The 17,794-nt window shown below is 43.7% G+C and overlaps 1 protein-coding gene across 3 annotated transcripts in view; it reads left to right on the top strand.

The window, feature by feature from the left end:
• The first annotated feature begins 5,305 nt into the window (after positions 1–5,305).
• Positions 5,306–17,794, top strand: part of LOC101601264 (carboxylesterase 1E-like) — a 35,522-nt gene continuing 23,033 nt past the window's right edge. For 2 of the 3 annotated variants that reach the window (XM_045156226.1, XM_004664870.2), the window contains exons 1-5: positions 5,306–5,357; positions 9,863–10,067; positions 11,462–11,606; positions 14,732–14,865; positions 16,584–16,737. In XM_045156226.1, coding sequence (XP_045012161.1) covers positions 5,306–5,357; positions 9,863–10,067; positions 11,462–11,606; positions 14,732–14,865; positions 16,584–16,737 — 690 coding nt within the window. Of the gene's footprint in view, positions 5,358–9,859; positions 10,068–11,461; positions 11,607–14,731; positions 14,866–16,583; positions 16,738–17,794 lie in introns of all 3 variants that reach the window. The other variant, XM_004664869.2, reaches the window with a different exon arrangement.

The raw sequence follows: 17,794 nt of genomic DNA, 5'->3' as shown, positions 1-17,794 counted from the left end.
ATTTGACTTACTCTGTTTTTCACTTCTAGTATTTGTAATTGGCATTTGTTCATTAATTCTATTTCCTTGCTCATGTCTTTTATTGATCTCCTTATTTCATTAAGTTGGTTACCTGTGTTCTCTTCATAGTCCTTCAGGGGTTTGTTTGCTTCTTTAATTTCTTTGAGCATAGATATAGTCATGTTTCAAAAATCTTTGTCAGGCATTTCATATAAAGCAGTCTCACTGAAAGTCATTTCTGATGGATTTATAATTTTTGGTGGAATTGTATTGTCTAGATTTTTCGTGTTTATTGTATTATAATGTAAAGTGTATCTTGAGTTAGTTTGGTGCTTGGGTTTTTAATGATTTGCACTATCCTTAACAATGTAAATCCAATATTATATATTTTCAGGGTTGGAGTTTAAAGTACCAGGTGTGGTCTTGAGTTACTCCCAGAGTCACAGCAGAAGTGACCTTAGGTTTTGAGTTTGCCTGCTTTGCAAGTATTCTAGTGGGCTGGGTGGAGCACATTATTGGCAAATTCTAAAATTCAACTAAGCAATATACAATTCAATCAAAATCAGCAAAGAGTGTTTATGTAAGAGTGGGGATTAAAACAAACAGATAATCTAATAAAGCCAAAAAGTCCTTAAGAGACATTGTTGCCCCACATCCTTAATCCTGTTAACTGTGAGGCTTAGGTTTCTGATGTGGTATGGGTTCCAGGTCAGCCTGGGTGCAAGTCAGACCCTGGCCCCAAAAATAACAGAAGAAAAAGATGAAGGCCCTATAATTCAGGAAATGTCAAAGGCAACAATAGTCAACACCAAAATACAGATTATTTGAGAATGGTAAAGCTGACCAAGATTATATCATTCAAATCTAGCACATAACCTTCCCTGACATGGAAGGTGAGATTAGTAATTCTGGTGCAAGCCTATGTATCATAGGCTTTGTGTAAATAGGTCCTGTTACTTTTCGGAATGGCTTCCAATCTCACCAATGATGAGTGCTCATCTCTAAACCCCTCTGTTGTGCTGTGGACTTGGTTAGGCTGCTTGGGTCACTGGACCTGGTGCTCTGTTCAGCTGTGCTGATTGCCGTGAGGCCTGGGGCTGGATGAGTTCTCCACGGGTTTGCAGCTCTGGCAGTTGGGGGATGGGAGGCCGTGCAGGATGCCTGGAGTTGTACTGAAGCTGTTCAGCTGGTCCCATTTATGTTCTCCTTCAGCAGCTGCTCACTTGGTTCCTGCTGTCTTCCCTTCAGGTATCTTGAGTTTTTGAGGAGGCTTGCATGAGTGGAAAGCCTGGTTTCTGCTCCTGCAGCTCTGTGCTGGGCAGGTGGGCATGCAGATTGGGGCCATCAGTGCATCAGTTAAACTCTGGCCAGTTTCCTGATTGCTAGATGATCTGAGTATCTTCTTCTTCTCTGCTGAGGTTGATGATTCCTCATACACCTTCACTTTTTGGTAGAGGAGTGTATGTTGATATTTTTCTGCTTACCTCCCTCCCTAGGCTGCTTTGGCATGGCAACTATTCTGCCATCCTACCCAGAAGTCAAGGTAAGTATCAACCATACAGTTTTATAACATATGTTTCCCCCTTTACAATAGATGATATCTGCCTTTCCATGTCAGTACATGAAGAGTCCCATCTGTTTCAATTAGGTTCATATTGCTGACAGAAACCACCCAAACAAGAGCAGTTTGGTGGGGGGCTATTTTGGCTTATTGACTCTAGGGAAAGCTCCATGATGGCCGGGGAAAACGATGATATGAGCAGAGGGTGGACATCAGCCCCTGGCCAACATAAAGTGAACAATAACAACAGGAGAGTATGACAAACACTGGCCTGGGGAAACTGGCTATAATACCTATTAGCTCACCCCCAATAATATGCTGCTTTCATGAGGTATTAATTCCCAAGACTCCATCAGCTAGGAACCTAGTATTTAGAACACCTAAGTTTATGGGGGACACCTGAATCAAACCACCACACCATCACTACCTTGAGTGAATATGTAGCATTTGCTTAGCAAGCTGTACCAGACTGCCTTGAAATAATTGCCTATTATGGATCATTTTAGGAATCTATGAAAGAGGATTGAGCAGCTTCCTTATAGTTTGCACACAGGTACACTCAGTAAATTATACCCTCTTAATATGAAGCATTGCAATCCCTACCCCTCCTCATGACCCCACATCCACATCAAAGAGAGCTGCTTTGGAAGAAGGACAATGTCTTCGAATCATCTATACCAGTTAACAAGGGCCAGGCTTTTGAGTAAATGTTTGCAGAATGAATGGATAGATGATTACTTACCAAAATTTTGGAAAGATAGAATTAATTGTCTTGACATTAGCCATTAAGATGGAATCTGAAGCAGTTTTAGTTTGTGTTTCCCTGTGGGCTAAGATTGTTGAACACTCTTTCAAATATGTATTTGCTATTTGTATGTTTATTGGCTATTTTTTCTTTTGAGAACCATTTAATTCATTATGCCATCTATTAATTGTCTTTTGGTGCTTAATTTTTACCCTTTTAGATAGTCTAGATATTGACTCTTTGTTAGATGTGTAATTGGCAAAAACTTTCTCTCATTCTTCAAGGCATCTCTTCACTATGGTAATAGCTTCCCTAGCTGTAAAGAATTTTTAAATCTCGTGTTAGTCCATTTGTCAATGCTTGGTGTAATTTCTTGTGATCCTGGAGTCTTCTTCAGAACATTCTTGCCTATGTCTATGTCTTGAAGTGTTTTCCTCTAACCACTTTAATGTTTCAGGTCTTATGTTAAGGTCTTTGATATACTTCAAATTGATTTTTGTGTAGAGTGAGAGATATGGGTTTAATTTTATTTTTCCCCCATGAGATATCTAGTCTTCCAGACCCTATTTGTTGAAGATGCTTCTTTTTTGAACATGTGTTTTTTTTAATTGCAAATTTATCAAAAATTCAGTGGCTTTATGGGTTGTCTCTGGGTCCTCTAGCCTATTCTATTGGTCCACATCCCTGTCTTTGTAAGACTACCATAGTCTCTTTGTCACTATGGCTTATTAGTAAAATTTGAGGTCAAGTATTGTGATACCACTGTAGGGGTTCCTGAGTAGACAGATAGTTTCTTAGATTAGGCAGGATCAGGATAGCCCTTGGAGGGAGCTTAGGATGACCTTACATCAGACCCTCATCATGCCTAGACCAGCTGGCCTCACCTACTTCAGCTCACGCCTCCTGCTTTAGTTGCAGGATTTAGCATTTACCCATCTCACCCAATTAGACCACTCTTGAGCATGCACCCTGTCCAGGTATGGGTGGACCCTCCTCTAAGCCCAGGCTGATTGGCTTGAACACCTAGTGTTTTGTAGCAGACAGATTCAGGTTCACTGAGATGAACTTCCAGACCAGGCACAGTTATGGGGGAAGGGATTTATTGCAGCTTGCAGATCCAAGGGAAGTTCCATAATGGCAGAAGAAGCTGGCCTACCGTCACAGGCCAAAGCAGACAGAGAAGCACAAACCAAAAGCCAAAAAGCACACTTTTCATATCTTTAGATTGAAATCTGAAACCCACCACCACACCTTAAGATCCACCCAGTGATACTGCCTCCAGCCAGGTGGCTGCAGATGCAAACTACAAACAATGAAAAAACTGAATATATTGGGGGTCATTTATTCAAACTACGACAAGGTGTGTCCAGATGTGCTGGTGTAAATTCTAAAGTACATCTTCTCTGACCCAGGGGGGGACCCATGAATCTGGACGTGTGGCAGCAATGCTCTCTGGTCTTTGCATTGGTAAGATTTTTCTCTCCCACTCCATTACGGCTGCCTTTTGGGAAGGGACATTTTTTATTATTGTCTTCACTTTAAAAAATTTTGTTTATTTATTTAAGAGAGAGAAAGAAGCAGAGAGAGAGAGAGAGAGAGCATGCCAACGTCTCCAGCCACTGTAAATGAACTGCAGACATATGTGCCTCCTTGTGCATTTGGCTTATATGGGCCCTGGAGAATTGAATCAGTGTCCTTTGGCTTTGCAGGCAATGCCTTAGCCACTAAGCCATCTCTCCAGTCCTGTCTTCATTTTTAATCTTTTTGGAAGCATACTTTTTTTAAAGAAATCTCTTTTTATGATTTTTTTCTTTTTTAATCTAAGATCCATGTTTCTTTACACAGGCTTCTGGACAGTGCGGTGTACCTTCCTTCTCCCCACCTTCCCTTCCTTTCCTCAGCCTTTTCCCTGTGATATCTGAATAAAATGTATTGTCTTAAATATGAAATTGCCAATTCTCTGGTTAATTTGCAGATATGAACTCAGGGCTTGGCGTTCCAGGAAGCACCCCAGAACCCCAAATTTATCTGGTACACCACCACATTATTCTTTCTACTCAGGAGTGCTTTAGCTATTCTGGGTCTTCTGTGCTTTTATAATGAGTTTTAGTATATTTTTTCCTAGTTCTGCAAAAAATGGCACTGGAAGTTTTCATGTGACATGCAAGGAGAAGAGAGGAAGAAAGTGACCAGCCCAATGGGGTAGGAGAATAGGAAATGGAGATGGACAGTAAGAACAAATTATATGTGAAAGTGCTGAAGTGAAACCCATTACTTTGTATGTTAACCTAAAAAGAAAACTAAAATAAAAAAGTAGCTCACTTACTGTAAGATATCCTACCCTCAAATCCTTGCTCTGAAAGTCAGCAAGTTCCCTGACCATGGCAGTGTGTGGCACAAGGCTAGTTCCCTTGGCAGAAATAATTTCTACAGAACAGAAGCTAGTTGAAATTTGCTACCAAATGTGGAAGCCTAAGGCCTAAGAAATGCCAGCTCAAGGAAGCTGACACGGGTGCCCTAATGACCCCCATGAGCAAGAGTGGGACTATGAGGTGCTGTAAGATTTCCCAGCCTGTTGTGAGGACCCTAGACCTAAGCTTTGCCTTGCCTGAACCCTCCTCCCTGTTGGCTGCTTATGGGAAACTCACACAGCCCTGACATGGAAGTGCTTCAGGACTAAAGGCTTATGTAAGAAGTTGTTTGACTGGTTTGTGGCCATCTGCCATCTAAGAGTAGAGTCCAGGCTATTGAAATAAAAGAGGGTGAACTCTGAATAGGCAAATGATCAGGCAAAGCAGAGTAAACTTTGTGTGGGAGTGGCTTAGAGATCCCACAGGAAGCCAGGAGAGCTCTTTGTAATAGAGAGAGGATTATCATCTTTCAAGATTATTCAGTTGGGTGGGAGGGATTTATAAACAGGTCTCCAGGACTGGGGCCTGTGCACCCCTTTTGTTGCAGATTGGTGGACTCACTGGCCCCCAAGCCTCTGTACTTCCACCATGTGTCTCTACGCTGTAGTTCTGGTGTCTCTTGCAGCTCTCACAGCTTGGGGTGAGTTCTTTTAAAATACAAAGTGGGAAGGGCACGTTTAAAATCCTAGTCCTGGGTGGAGGTGGGCACAGATATATGTGAGGTAAAACTAAGATAGGACTACTCTCTAGACTTAAAATTGAAGTGACCCAGACCAGCTATCGGAGGGAGTGGACGTGCGGAGACAAGGGGAATATAAGCCTTTTGAGAGGCAGCATCACATGACAGGCGCAAGAGGGCAAAGAGCTGACCCATGTGTCACACCAGGAGAGCTGTTTATTTTTCTCCACAGTTACTAGCTCACAACTCAGCCGATTATGAAAAGTACCTTAGCAGAACATGCAAGCATTGATTTAGAAGTAGAAGATACAGTGTGATTCCAAATCTTGGCTAGCACTTCTAAACCACATATCCTCAGGCAAGGAATTGAACTTGATACACTCATAATTAAAACAAAGGTGACAGACAATACTAACTTCCTCACGGGGCAGAGTGAGATGAAATGGTGGTTGTTTCTAATACACCTAGGGTGGTGTCTTGTCTGGAGGAGGTGAGAGAAAGAGGTGGAGAAACAATGTGGGTGATTTAAAATGGAACATATGAGTCAAAACCTGGAGATATAGTCAGGTGAACGCACCAGGAGTGGCTTGCTGCTGCAAACATTCTATGCTACTCATGGCTCCCAAAGGAGGGATTCATTCCTGGGGTAGAGGGTGTTGCAAAAGAAAGTCACTAGAGTCAGTTAGGAGGCAGAGAATGGGTAGATCATAGGCAAGTGCTTCTTTTGGTTTTTTTCTGAGGGCACAGATGAAACAGTTTAAGCAGGCAGAGGATTGATTTAAATATTTCAAGGGACGTTAGTCACAGATTCTGTCCTAGCTGTCTGGTTTTAGGTGATGAGGGCAGGTGGATGGATGGTGGCCCAATGCGGGCCTCCTTCCCGGGCAGTAGGTGGTGCCGAGGGAAGGACCGGGCCTGCTGGATCTTCCCTAGGGGCTGAGGGGATGATGAACATCAGATGACTCAGAAACCTCTCCTGGCCACTGGAGAACAACCACACTGAGTCGGGAGTCTTTTCAATGCAGAAACAACTCGCTTCATTACTCTGAGCAGTTGTCTATATCATGTTGGGGATGAAGGCGGGGATTTTAGGATGAGGGCAGAGGTAAGGGTAAACTGTAACTATTGAAATGGTAATTACAATTGCCACGTGGAAGTGGCAGGACAGAAGCTATTAGGTGTCTTGCTGAGTCCTAGCTGGCCAGAGACAGGTTGCCAAACTTTAGCTAGGCTCAGGAAGTTCTACTAGGCCTCATGCCTGGGCCTTTCAGAGCCCAACAGCCCAAAGTGTGCAAGATAGATCTGGTGGTGAGTCTTGATTATCTGGACACTGGACACTGGAGTGAGAGGTCCCACAGGGTCAGGAAAGTCTCATGTGTCATGGAATCTTATACACAAACTAAACTCATGGTTAATACCAGTCTGTGCACCGCATCTCAATCTATGTCTGTTCCATCTTATGAATTAATTGAGAAATTGAGACTCAGAGGGCCATGTAGTCTCTCAACATCATCTGGTGAATCATGTCCTGGTCTATTGGTGGCTCCTGAATCCAGAAATATGATATTCAGTTTTGTTTCTTTTCTGTGTCCTCTCCATCTAAGCAGAGATCAAGCCATTCTTCCTCATGAATGTCTCCATATTTCTTCATAAAAATTTTCTCCTGATTGTAAAGAGTAGTCTATTTCCACTACACATCTCTTGAAATTCATGAAGGAAAAAAGCAACCTTCCCTGTCATCACTCAAGAGCACCTTCATATGCATGTTTTCCAGGAAGTTCCTCTCTCAGTGATTTGGTAATGATTAACAACCAGGGAAAGGAAACAAACATGAAATTGACTTGAATCATAAGAGATGTGGATAGACTTTTGTCATGGACTTTCCAAAAGAGTTTCTAGTGTTAACAGTTATTTTCTATAAAAATATTTTTCTAGACTTACGATGGGATTGTGTCTTAATGCCCTAATAATCTTAAAGTAACAAAAAATAAGCAAAATGTTATTTAGTCAAAACATAAGCTGAGGGCTGGAGGCATGGTTTAGCAGTTAAATCTCTTGCCTGCAAAGACAAAAGATCCAGATTCGATTCCCCAGGACCCATGTTAGCCATATGCACAGGGTGGCGCATACATCTAAAGTTCATTTGCACTGACTAGAGGCCCTGGCATGCCCATTCTCTCTCTCTATCCCTCTCTCTCTCTCTCTCTCTCCCTCCTTCTCTCTCCCTCTCAAATAAATAAATAATAATAGTGAAATTTAAGAAGAACATAAGTTAAGTATTATAGTAGTTAAATACATGTTCCTGGGACCAAACATCTGATGAGAAGCAGCTTATGGGAGGAAAAGGTTTACTTCAAGCTTCTACATTCCAGAAGTTTCATTGTGGTGGGGAAAAGCATGGCAGCAGGTTTACAACACCACACATCCATGGGGTGGGGGGAGAGAACCAAAAGTGAGCTAGCTCTGGACACAGGGTGGGCTGGATTAATCAACCCAAGGTCCACCTCCAGCAATACACCTCTTGTAGCAGGGTTCCATCTTCCAGCTGGGCACTATGGAAAAGCCTAACCACAGATACTTGAGTCTATGGGGACATTTTATTTTTAAACCACTACAAGGATCATATATACGTGCCCCTCAAAAAAACTTGGTGTTTTACAATAGCTAGCAAGAGCATGCCCTGTGGTACAATGGGTAGTGCAGTGCACTTATAATACTAAGCAAGAGCAACAGTAAAAATCTATCCTAAGTGTGCACAGCATGGGTCCTGCTTCTCAGATAGTGTTTAGTGAACCAATTTCCTGCAATGAGCTTCCAATAAAGTGGCCCATTCTTCTACTAGACAAAAATCTGCAACTTTCTTTTCCATTCGGACTACTTCTATTGAGGGAGATGGCATTTTTGTCTGTCTCCAAAGGGGAGCAGTTGAAAAAATGAGAGGAAAGAAATCATTACCTGTAAGCGGCACTCTGACACATTGAGGCCTTTGACCAAACAAGTGGAGACATGAGGTGGCCACAAGGAAGTACATGAAAGTCTCTCTGAGGCCTCTTGAAGGAGGATCAGTTTGTTTCTCTCATGTTCCCCAGCAGGTAAAGGCAGGACAGGTGAGAGACCGTCAGTGAAATGAGGAAGGACTGTGTGTTCTGCAAGAATGGGACCAATGGGGCAGAGAGGAAGCTGATTCCCAGTTCAGAGCCAACAAAACAATATGCTAGAACCTGTGTCCTTTATTGCACCTTGAAATATATATATATGCATGTATGTATTTGCAAAGAAAGAGAATGAGAGAGGGAATATAGGCATGCCAGGGCCTCTTGCCAATGCAAACAAACTCTAAGCACATGTGTCATTTTTGTGCAACTGGCTTTATGTGGGTACTGGGAAATCAAACCTGGGCTGTCAGGCTTTACAAGCAAGTGTCTTTAACCATTGTGTTATCTCTCTAGCCAGCCCCCCACTCCACATTCTGTACTGCTTATTTGCATACTGGTTAAAACCTAATCCCTTGGCCTGGACTTTGAAGCCTTCCTTTACTTCCTCCTGCTCATTCCTAAATTATCTTTAAGTCCCTGTGAACTCTACCTGGTAGCATTCATAGGCTACTCACCTCTTCCAGCCAGGTCTTCTGTTTTGCTGTATGTAAGCTGATACACTTCTTACTTTATTCCTCCCCCTTCCTACCTTTCACTATTCACCCGTCCACCTGCTACACAACACCGCTACTCTTTGGGGATCTCCACTTCCTCTTCCAATTCCTGCAGCCCCTTTCTGGTCCCTCTCCCAAGTCATAGCCTCTTTCATCTCAGCATTAGGTCAAGTCTGTCTGTGGCCCTTTCCTTACAAGGTCAGACGTTTTTGAGACAAGGGGCCACCTCGTGTTGTTCATCTGTTCATCCAGCACACAGCTCAGCACTACATCCTTTTTTGTTTTCTTTTTAAGAGAGACAGAGAGAGAGAGAGAGAGAATTGTCCTTCCAGGGCCTCCAGTCACTGCAATTGAACTCCAGATGCATGTGCCACTTTATGTGCATGGGTGACCTTGTGTGCTTGTATTACCTTGTGCATCTGGCTTACATGAGATCTGGAGAGTTGATCATGTCCATAGGCTTTGCAGGCAAGTGCCTTAAGTGCTAAGCCATTTCTCCAGCCCAGCACCACATTCTTAATGGATAAATATGCCCATGGGGCTCTAAAAATGACACTAAAGGTTTTGTTCATTCTCAGTTATACCCTTTATGCATTCATTTATAACTGGGTGATTTTCTGTCTGCACTTTTAGTTTAGCCTTTCTGCCAGCCCCACGAAATAAAAGGACAGCTTTCTTTGTCTTTATCTTAGATGAGGCCTAGAGGGTTGAGGTGACTTTTTCAAGGCCACGTGCTTAGGAAGGGGCAAAATTCACTAGGAATCCAGGCCTGGCCTTCCTCCTCCAATGTGTCTCATTTCCTCCCCATGTCTAGCAGGGCACCCATCCTCACCACCTGTGGTGGACACTGTGCATGGACGAGTCCTGGGGAAGTACGTCAGTTTAGAAGGATTCACACAGCCTGTGGCCGTTTTCCTGGGTGTCCCCTTTGCCAAGCCGCCTCTTGGATCCCTGAGGTTTACTCCACCGCAGCCTCCAGAGCCATGGAGCTTCGTGAAGAACACCACCTCCTACCCTCCTATGTAAGCCGGTGGGTGGGCTCTTTCAGTTCAGACTTCTATCTGCGCATGAGGCAGGAAGGAGTCAAAGCAATACTGTAATTGCCTTAAGTTTTCTTCTGGAATCTTCATGAACACTATGCTATCTTGAAGCATTATAGACCTGTCACAACTTTCTAGAGCCCTGATTTTTATTACATACTAAGTGAGCATCTGTTGTGTTTCAGACATGCTCTGGGTTTAAGGATACATTAATGAACTCAGCTAAGTCTCACTGTTATAGTATGGGGAGGAGAGACAAGGGAAGAGTCCTCCCTTCATGCAGCTGTTATGAGAGGAGAGACAAGAGTCTCATCCTCATACAGCTGTTATAGTAGGGGGAGAGAGATAAGAGTCCCACCATCATGCAGCTGTTGTAGGATGGGGAGGAGAGACAATCTAAGAGTCTCACCTTTGTGCAGCTGTTATAACATGGGAGAAGAGACAAGATAAGAGGCCCACATTCATGCAGCTGTTATTGTATCAAGAGGACAGACAAGATAAGAAGCTCACCTTCAGACAGTGGTTATAGTATGGGGAGGAGAGACAAGATAAGAGTTCCAGTTGCATGTAGCTGTTAAGCATGGGGAGGAGAGACTATGAAAAACAGACAAGTTAGTGAATGAATCATAGACATTAGAATATGCTGAATATTTTGTGTGTATATATATATACATATATATATATACAATATATATATTATATATATAAATATATATACATATATATATATAACATATACAGAAATATATATATATATATATATATATAATTGTGATTAAAATGTTGTAACTAAATTGTTATACACATTTATGACTATTGTAGGATAACTTCCAAGAGATGACATTATTGAATCAAAGGGTTTGAGCGTATTCTTAAAGTTTCCCTCAGATGTGGTCCAACCATGTACATCATTCAAGGAAATATGGAAACCTACATCAGCATACCCTTGCCAGCACTTGGGCTTATTAAAAGAATTTCTTTTGGCTATTAGAGAAAACAAAATAATGATAAAGTCATCATTGACATAATATATGTAAATTTGATTATTATTTTTTGTTCAGATACTAGTGAATATGAACTTTTCCTCTCTTTTGGCATTTTGAATTTCTGCTCTTCTGACCATTAAGCCCCTTACTCTTGGTGATATAGAAACAGCTCTCCAAGACTGACCAAAACTCTAAGAAAAAGAGAGCTATCAAGTCCTCTGTTTACCGGGTGGGAGTCTCAAGAGAATCAGCGTTTCGAGCTCCGGGTAGCTTCCCTTCCAGTGTCTCAATTCGGTGATCCCAGCTCCCTTTGCAGGCTCAAACCTCCTGGCGCAAGGTCAGGCCCTAGGGAATGTTTCTCTCTTCTGTCTCTGCTCTTTCCTCCCCCAGGTGCTCCCAAGACACAGTGGCAGGACAGATAGTCAATGACCTGCTAACCAACAGAAAGGAGAAAATCCCTCTCAAGTTTTCTGAAGACTGTCTTTATTTAAATATTTACACTCCTGCTGACTTGACAAAGAACAGCAGGCTGCCGGTAAGTGTGGGGATCACACAGCCTGGACTGACTCAGAGGCACACAACTTCCTTTCACCGCAGGAAATACAAATTTCCCTTCGGTATCCCCTTACGATAGTAGGCATTGGACAGATTTGGCCTTACTTCTGGAATGTGCGTATTAATTTTTTTTTCTGGTTTGCTTGCATTGATAGAAGGAACAGAGAGATTACCTGTGGTGTTTTCAGCCGGTGGGCTGGGGCGCTTTGACTCTAGGAATCATGGGTTGGTGAGGAGAGGCTTTCCTTTGCGGGTCCTTAGCAGCAGCTTTGGTGGCCTTCTGCTTCTGACAGCAAAGCGTGGCAGCAGCAGAGAGCTGGGAGCAGCAAGTGGTACCCTGCAGTGTTACAGCTCGTGTGTAAGCTTGGGGTACTGGATCCCTTAGTCCACAGTGACAAATATCAAAGTCTGTATGTAGACGGAAGCAGTGAGGATTCCCCTGCCTTTCACAATAGGTAGCCCGATAGCTTCCAACCCTTAACAGTGGCTATTCCTACAGCTTCAGAGCTTGGGGTGCCTGAGACCCTTATCCTCAATCCTCTCCAGAATCCTTACAGCAGCCAGAACCTGTAGTTTGTTCTATTTGGCTCTTCATAGCCTTCTGTCCTCCATCAGCTTAAACTCTCTGTTTATATAGACAAAAAAAGGAGTATTTGCACCAATGAGAGCAGACCTTCAGGCAGATATGCAAATTAAGGCTTGAGTTTACACCAATCATAGCATTGTTTTGCTAGTTTGTTTTGTTTTGTTTGAGCCTGTCACCCAGGGCCACTGAGGGAAGTGCTTCTCTTTTGGCCTCTGTGGAAATGGCTACAGGCAAAGTCTGGCACAAGTTATATGTAGTAGTCATGGCTGGGTCTGCATCTTCAGGAACCAGGGTTGTGCTAAGGCAGCAAGCAAGTGTGCCAGTCATATGGCTTCCTCAAGTCTCCATGGATGGTTCAGAATGGCTGGGTCTAGCAAAAAGGCGTTGCAACTGGCTACTTGATTGACACATGACAGTTCTCCGCTCAAGGCAGCCAGGGTACCAGTTAAATTTTGCCATTTCACAACATCTTTACTTTATAAGAATATTAATAGTGGTTTTAAGAATGCTTAACAGTGCATCAACAATGCTTAATGTCCCTGCCCAATGCCCCAGAGGGAAGCAGTCTTCCTTGGTCATTAATTACTGTATTAAGAATCTGTTTAAGCTGGGCATGGTGGCGCACACCTTTAATCCCAGCACTCAGAAGGCAGAGGTAGGAGGATTGAAGTGAGTTTGAGGCCACCCTGAGACTACATAGTGAATTCTAGGTCAGCCTGAGCTGAAGTGAGATCTTACCTCGAAAACCAAACAAAGGAGAAGGAGGAGGAGGAGGAGAAGAAGAAGGAGAAGGAGAAGAAGGAGAAGAAGCAGAAGAAGAAGAGAATCTCTTAATAAAAATACATAAAAGTGGGAGGGAGATTAGTTGGGAAGAAGAGAAAATTTAGCGAATATTGACAGGGGAAAGCCAAGGGTAGAAAGAGATGAATGTGATTGAAATGCATCATGGATAGCATGGACTTCTCAGGATAATAAAAATAAGAAAAGAGGGCTAGAGAGGTGGCTCAGTGGTTAAGGTGCTCTGAGGTAACATTGACTCAGTCACTCCCTGGAGGTGGCAGGGTCCCCAAGGGTAGGAAGAAACAGGGACTTTGGGATACTAGAGGCAGGAGACCCTCCAGTGAGAGACACTGATGAGAGACTTGGGCTGTTTCTTGCTTTCTCAAATGGTGAGCATCACGTGTGACTCAACAGCGACTATTAAGGTGTCCCTCAGTCCTGACTGAACTCCCACAGCAGCAACACAGACACAGATGACAGAGGCATAGGAAAGTCTGACTCCTGCTCCAACAGCCATGTGGCCATGGGCTGCAGTGGTTGGGCAGCTCAGAATGTGGCCACTGGAGCCAGATAGCTTGGGTCATGTCCTGCCCCCACTACTTCTTAGCTCTGGAATTTCAAGTAGGAAAAGTACTTTAGTTTCCTATTTGTCAAGTGCAGAAATAAAAGTACCTACCTACCTAATGGGAAGGTCGCTTTAAAGTGTTTATAATTGTACTTGCTTCTTGGTTTGTATTGTGAGTTTTTTTTTAAAAATATTATTTTTCTATTTTGGAGAGAACAAAAGAGGGGGGAGAGAATTGGCATGCCAGGGCCTCAGCTACTGAAATTGAACTTCAGACACTTGTAGTACCTCGTGGGCATGTACAACCTTGAGCTTGCCTCATTTTTGTGTATCTCCTTACATAGTATCTGGAGAGTTGAACATGGGTCCTTAGGTTTCGCAGGCAATCGCATTAACCACTAAGCCATCTCTCCAGCCCCTGTGTTTTGAGCTTTTTTTCTTAGTTAGCCATAGTACACAATATTATTATTGTTTTATACTCTCGGTTCTTATTTGAAATGTGAGTTCTTTTAGTCCAGGAGCCATGAGTTAGGAGTTGTTCACCCCCATCCTTCTTATGCCAGCCTCAAGTCTTGTCACAGTTCTTGGTGGGTAGCATCTCTCAGATAAAAGGCTTTCAGTCAAATGACTGAAAAGTTACTAGAGGAAGTGGATGTCAGCTGGGGCTTAGCAGGGTGGGAAGGACTTGGGTATGCAGAGGAGACAGAGGGGAGGCATAGGAGGAAAGGATTCCATGGGTATGGGTGGGTCTGGAGATAGTCATGCAGGCACATTAAAATAGACACAGAGACGAAGTGAAATACAGAGGCTTCCCCTTGTTACGTTCAGCTGCCAGAGTGGTCTACGCAAAAGGAGGGGTGGGGCTAGAGTGTTGAGGATGTGACAGCCTTGGGCTTTGTATCCATGGTGATGCCAATTTGCAAAGACCTGGGAAAGCATGGAGCAGGGATCTCGAGAGAGTGACGAGGGATTCTGGGCAGGATGACATCCTGGGTCCCACCACCAGAGTGGGAAAGGAGAGAGACTGTTGTGGCAGCTTGGCTGGACACTGGGAACTGATTAGGTGACCTCCTTGAGTCACAGCCCAGATGTAGGTGACCAAACCAAATGACCTCTGCCACTTCCCCAGTCTTCTTCCTGTAATCTGTGTGGCTGTGGTGTCCTCCTTATTCAGGTGATAGTGTGGATCCATGGAGGTGGACTGGTGTTGGGTGGGGCATCAACCTATGATGGACTGGCTCTCTCTGCGCATGAAAAAGTGGTGGTGGTGGCCATTCAGTACCGCCTGGGCATCTGGGGATTCTTCAGGTAGAGTTTTGAGTACTCTTCTCTGTACAGTACCCCCTTTATAAGTCTGTTTTCTTGTGATTTACCAGAATATCTGCTCTTAGGCAATTATAAACAAACAAAAAAGATCTATTTAACTCAGAATTTGGGAGTCTGAACATCCAAGATTGGGGTGATTCATCTATTTTGGATCTGGTGAGGGGTTCTTAGTTGAGATCAACATGATGGAAGAGAGGAACCAAATGTGCAGCATGCAGGTGAGATCACATGGTAGCATACACAGCCTCGGGTTGCTGGGATGAACTTCCCAACCAGACATGGTTTATAGGAGGAAAGGTTTATTTGGAGCTTACAGATCCAAGGGAAGTTCCGTAATGGCAGAAGAAGCTGGTCCCCGCTCACATGTCCACACAGAGAGAACACCAGCAGCAGCAGCACACGCAAGCACATTCCAGGAACCCCAGGCCGAGCCAAGCACTCTGCACACCTTAGACTGGAATTCCAGATCTGCCCCCAACACACCTCAGGGCCTGTCCTACAATCTGCTCACAGTGACACCTCCCCAGCCAGGTGACTGGAGATCTAAATTATAAGCTTTAATAAAAGCCTGATTCTGTTGGGGGACATCCATTCCAACTATCACACATGGTAAAAGAGGAAGTCAGAGGGCAGGGAGGAAGGAGTCTCTCTCTTCTTGCTAACAGAGGGGCCATGAGCTCAGCATGAATCCTTTCCAAGGGCAGTGTTCTCCCACTGGGCCTTTTGCAGGTTCTAACATTGTAATCCTGACACATTAGGAATCAAGCCCCCAGCACATGAATCCTTGTGACACAAACTGCACTCAAGATGTAGCATTTGCCAAATCAAAGATGCTAGGACCCTGCTCTAGCGATATCATCCCTCTGGGGACCTTTGCTAAATTCCTTCACAGTGCATTCAGTTCACTCATTAATGGACCGCTCCTGTTTACTAACTCCTGGCTACACTCATCCACTCACTCAAGATCTGGTGCAGGTGTGGGTCTCTCGCTATTCCAAACAGACAGGACAGCTGCTTGTAAACCATGTATTTTCCAGAGTTGCCAGGGCTCCCAGGGACAATGACTGAATCATGTTGTGTGTCTGAAGAGGGTTCCACAATACTTATGACAGTGAAGTCCACCCCAAAGCCCACAGCAGTTGATGCACCTGCATCTCACATGAGTTTATTCCCAGGGTCATGGGGCTTTTGCACCTGCTAGTTCTTTAATCAGTAATATCATTTTATGATGAATATAAGACCTATGTAATGGGTTTATTCCCGTCTCTACCAATTTCCACGGCTGTCCCTGGTCATACAACTGAAGTGCTACCTCCCAGACTCAGCCCTGCATCTTTTATAGCCTAGTTTGATTTTTCCTTGAAGCACTTTCATTACCCAACACTCTATTCCTTTTTATCTGTTGGTGTATGTTCTAAGGTATGACCTGAGTACAGTCAGAATTTTGTCTATTTTATTCCCAGATATGCTCCTGATCTTAGGGTGCATAGTGGTTCCTCAGCAGATACTTACTGGATGTTGACTGTAAAGCCCCCCATGGAACCACACTTTAGGGATGAGAGGCCGGGGACCACCCCTGGATCAAGGGAGGTAGAACCCCACTTGATTCCTGAGGGCTCACTGAGAGCCTTCAGCCCATCTGTGGTCCTATGAACCCGATATCACATCTCTGCCCCTATCTTCACCCTGTTCTCTTGCAGCACAGGGGATGAACACAGTCGAGGGAACTGGGGTCACTTGGACCAGGTGGCTGCACTGCGCTGGGTCCAGGACAACATCGCCAACTTCGGAGGGAACCCAGGCTCTGTGACCATCTTTGGGGAGTCAGCCGGAGGCGAAAGTGTCTCTGTTCTTGTAAGTGATCCTGGTAGTAGACCCTAGGTCCAGGCTTGATATGGTTGCTGATGGGACCTCTTACAGACCAACCAATCTAGCTACAGACAACTTTTCCTACAAGACCTGGGTTTGGGTTGACTCTACTCATTGATCCACATCAGATAGTAGGGAGCTAAAGCCCAAACTTACCTTGGCCCCCAGGAATCTCGGAGGTCTTAGGTCATAACAAACACTAGAAATTGATTGTTATAAAACAATCCTTCTCTTCTCATATACTTGAATTCTCTTCCTCTTTGCTGATTATTTTAACATTACTACTAATAACAAAAGGGAAAGACATGAGTTGATAAGTATTGCTGGATCCAAGCTAGACCTACATGTTGGCAGGACTTGAGTCCTAAGTGCATATGGGGGTGACATCTGGGATGGTCTTAAGGCTTATGCATGCCTAAGAGGGAGGTCAGAAGTTTCTCAGTGGGCTGGGGGATAGATGTGATGTAGGAGGGATGAATATGGCAGTGGGGTGGGACGGGACATGGCATGTGGGTTATAGTTATACTCTGGGGCCATGAGAGATTTTTGCAGGTGTGGACATAGAGAGGAGAGAATGTAGAGCAACTATAGAAGGTGCTAGGAGCCACAATGGGCCTGTAGTTCCCTCAAAGTTGGTCAGAGGATCAGTCATATCCCTGTAATATCAAGCACATGTTGGTTAAGTAGTTAAATATTTAGAGAAAATGATTTTATTCTTCTTAAAAAAGAAGCTACAGATAATCCAAAGAAAGTTATCCGCTATTCCACCACCCTTTAATAGTCACTTTGGACATTGTGACATGAATTTCTTTAGTCTTTCCCACAATTACATCTAGCTATATATTCATGTGTCTATATATCTCATAGTAAGTATGTATGCATGTATGTATATATGTATGTGTGTTGCATGTATGTATGCATGTATGTATCTAGTAATTCATCATCTATTATTTCCCCATTCACCCATTCCCTCTGTGTGTACCTCTATCTCTGTCATTATTTATGTTTTATGATTTTATTTACAAAGAAATTATTATTATTA

The sequence above is a fragment of the Jaculus jaculus genome, chromosome 1 (assembly GCF_020740685.1).
Source record: "Jaculus jaculus isolate mJacJac1 chromosome 1, mJacJac1.mat.Y.cur, whole genome shotgun sequence".
In the NCBI taxonomy this organism is placed as follows: Eukaryota; Metazoa; Chordata; class Mammalia; order Rodentia; family Dipodidae; genus Jaculus; species Jaculus jaculus.
This window is presented reverse-complemented; position numbering and strand designations above follow the sequence as displayed.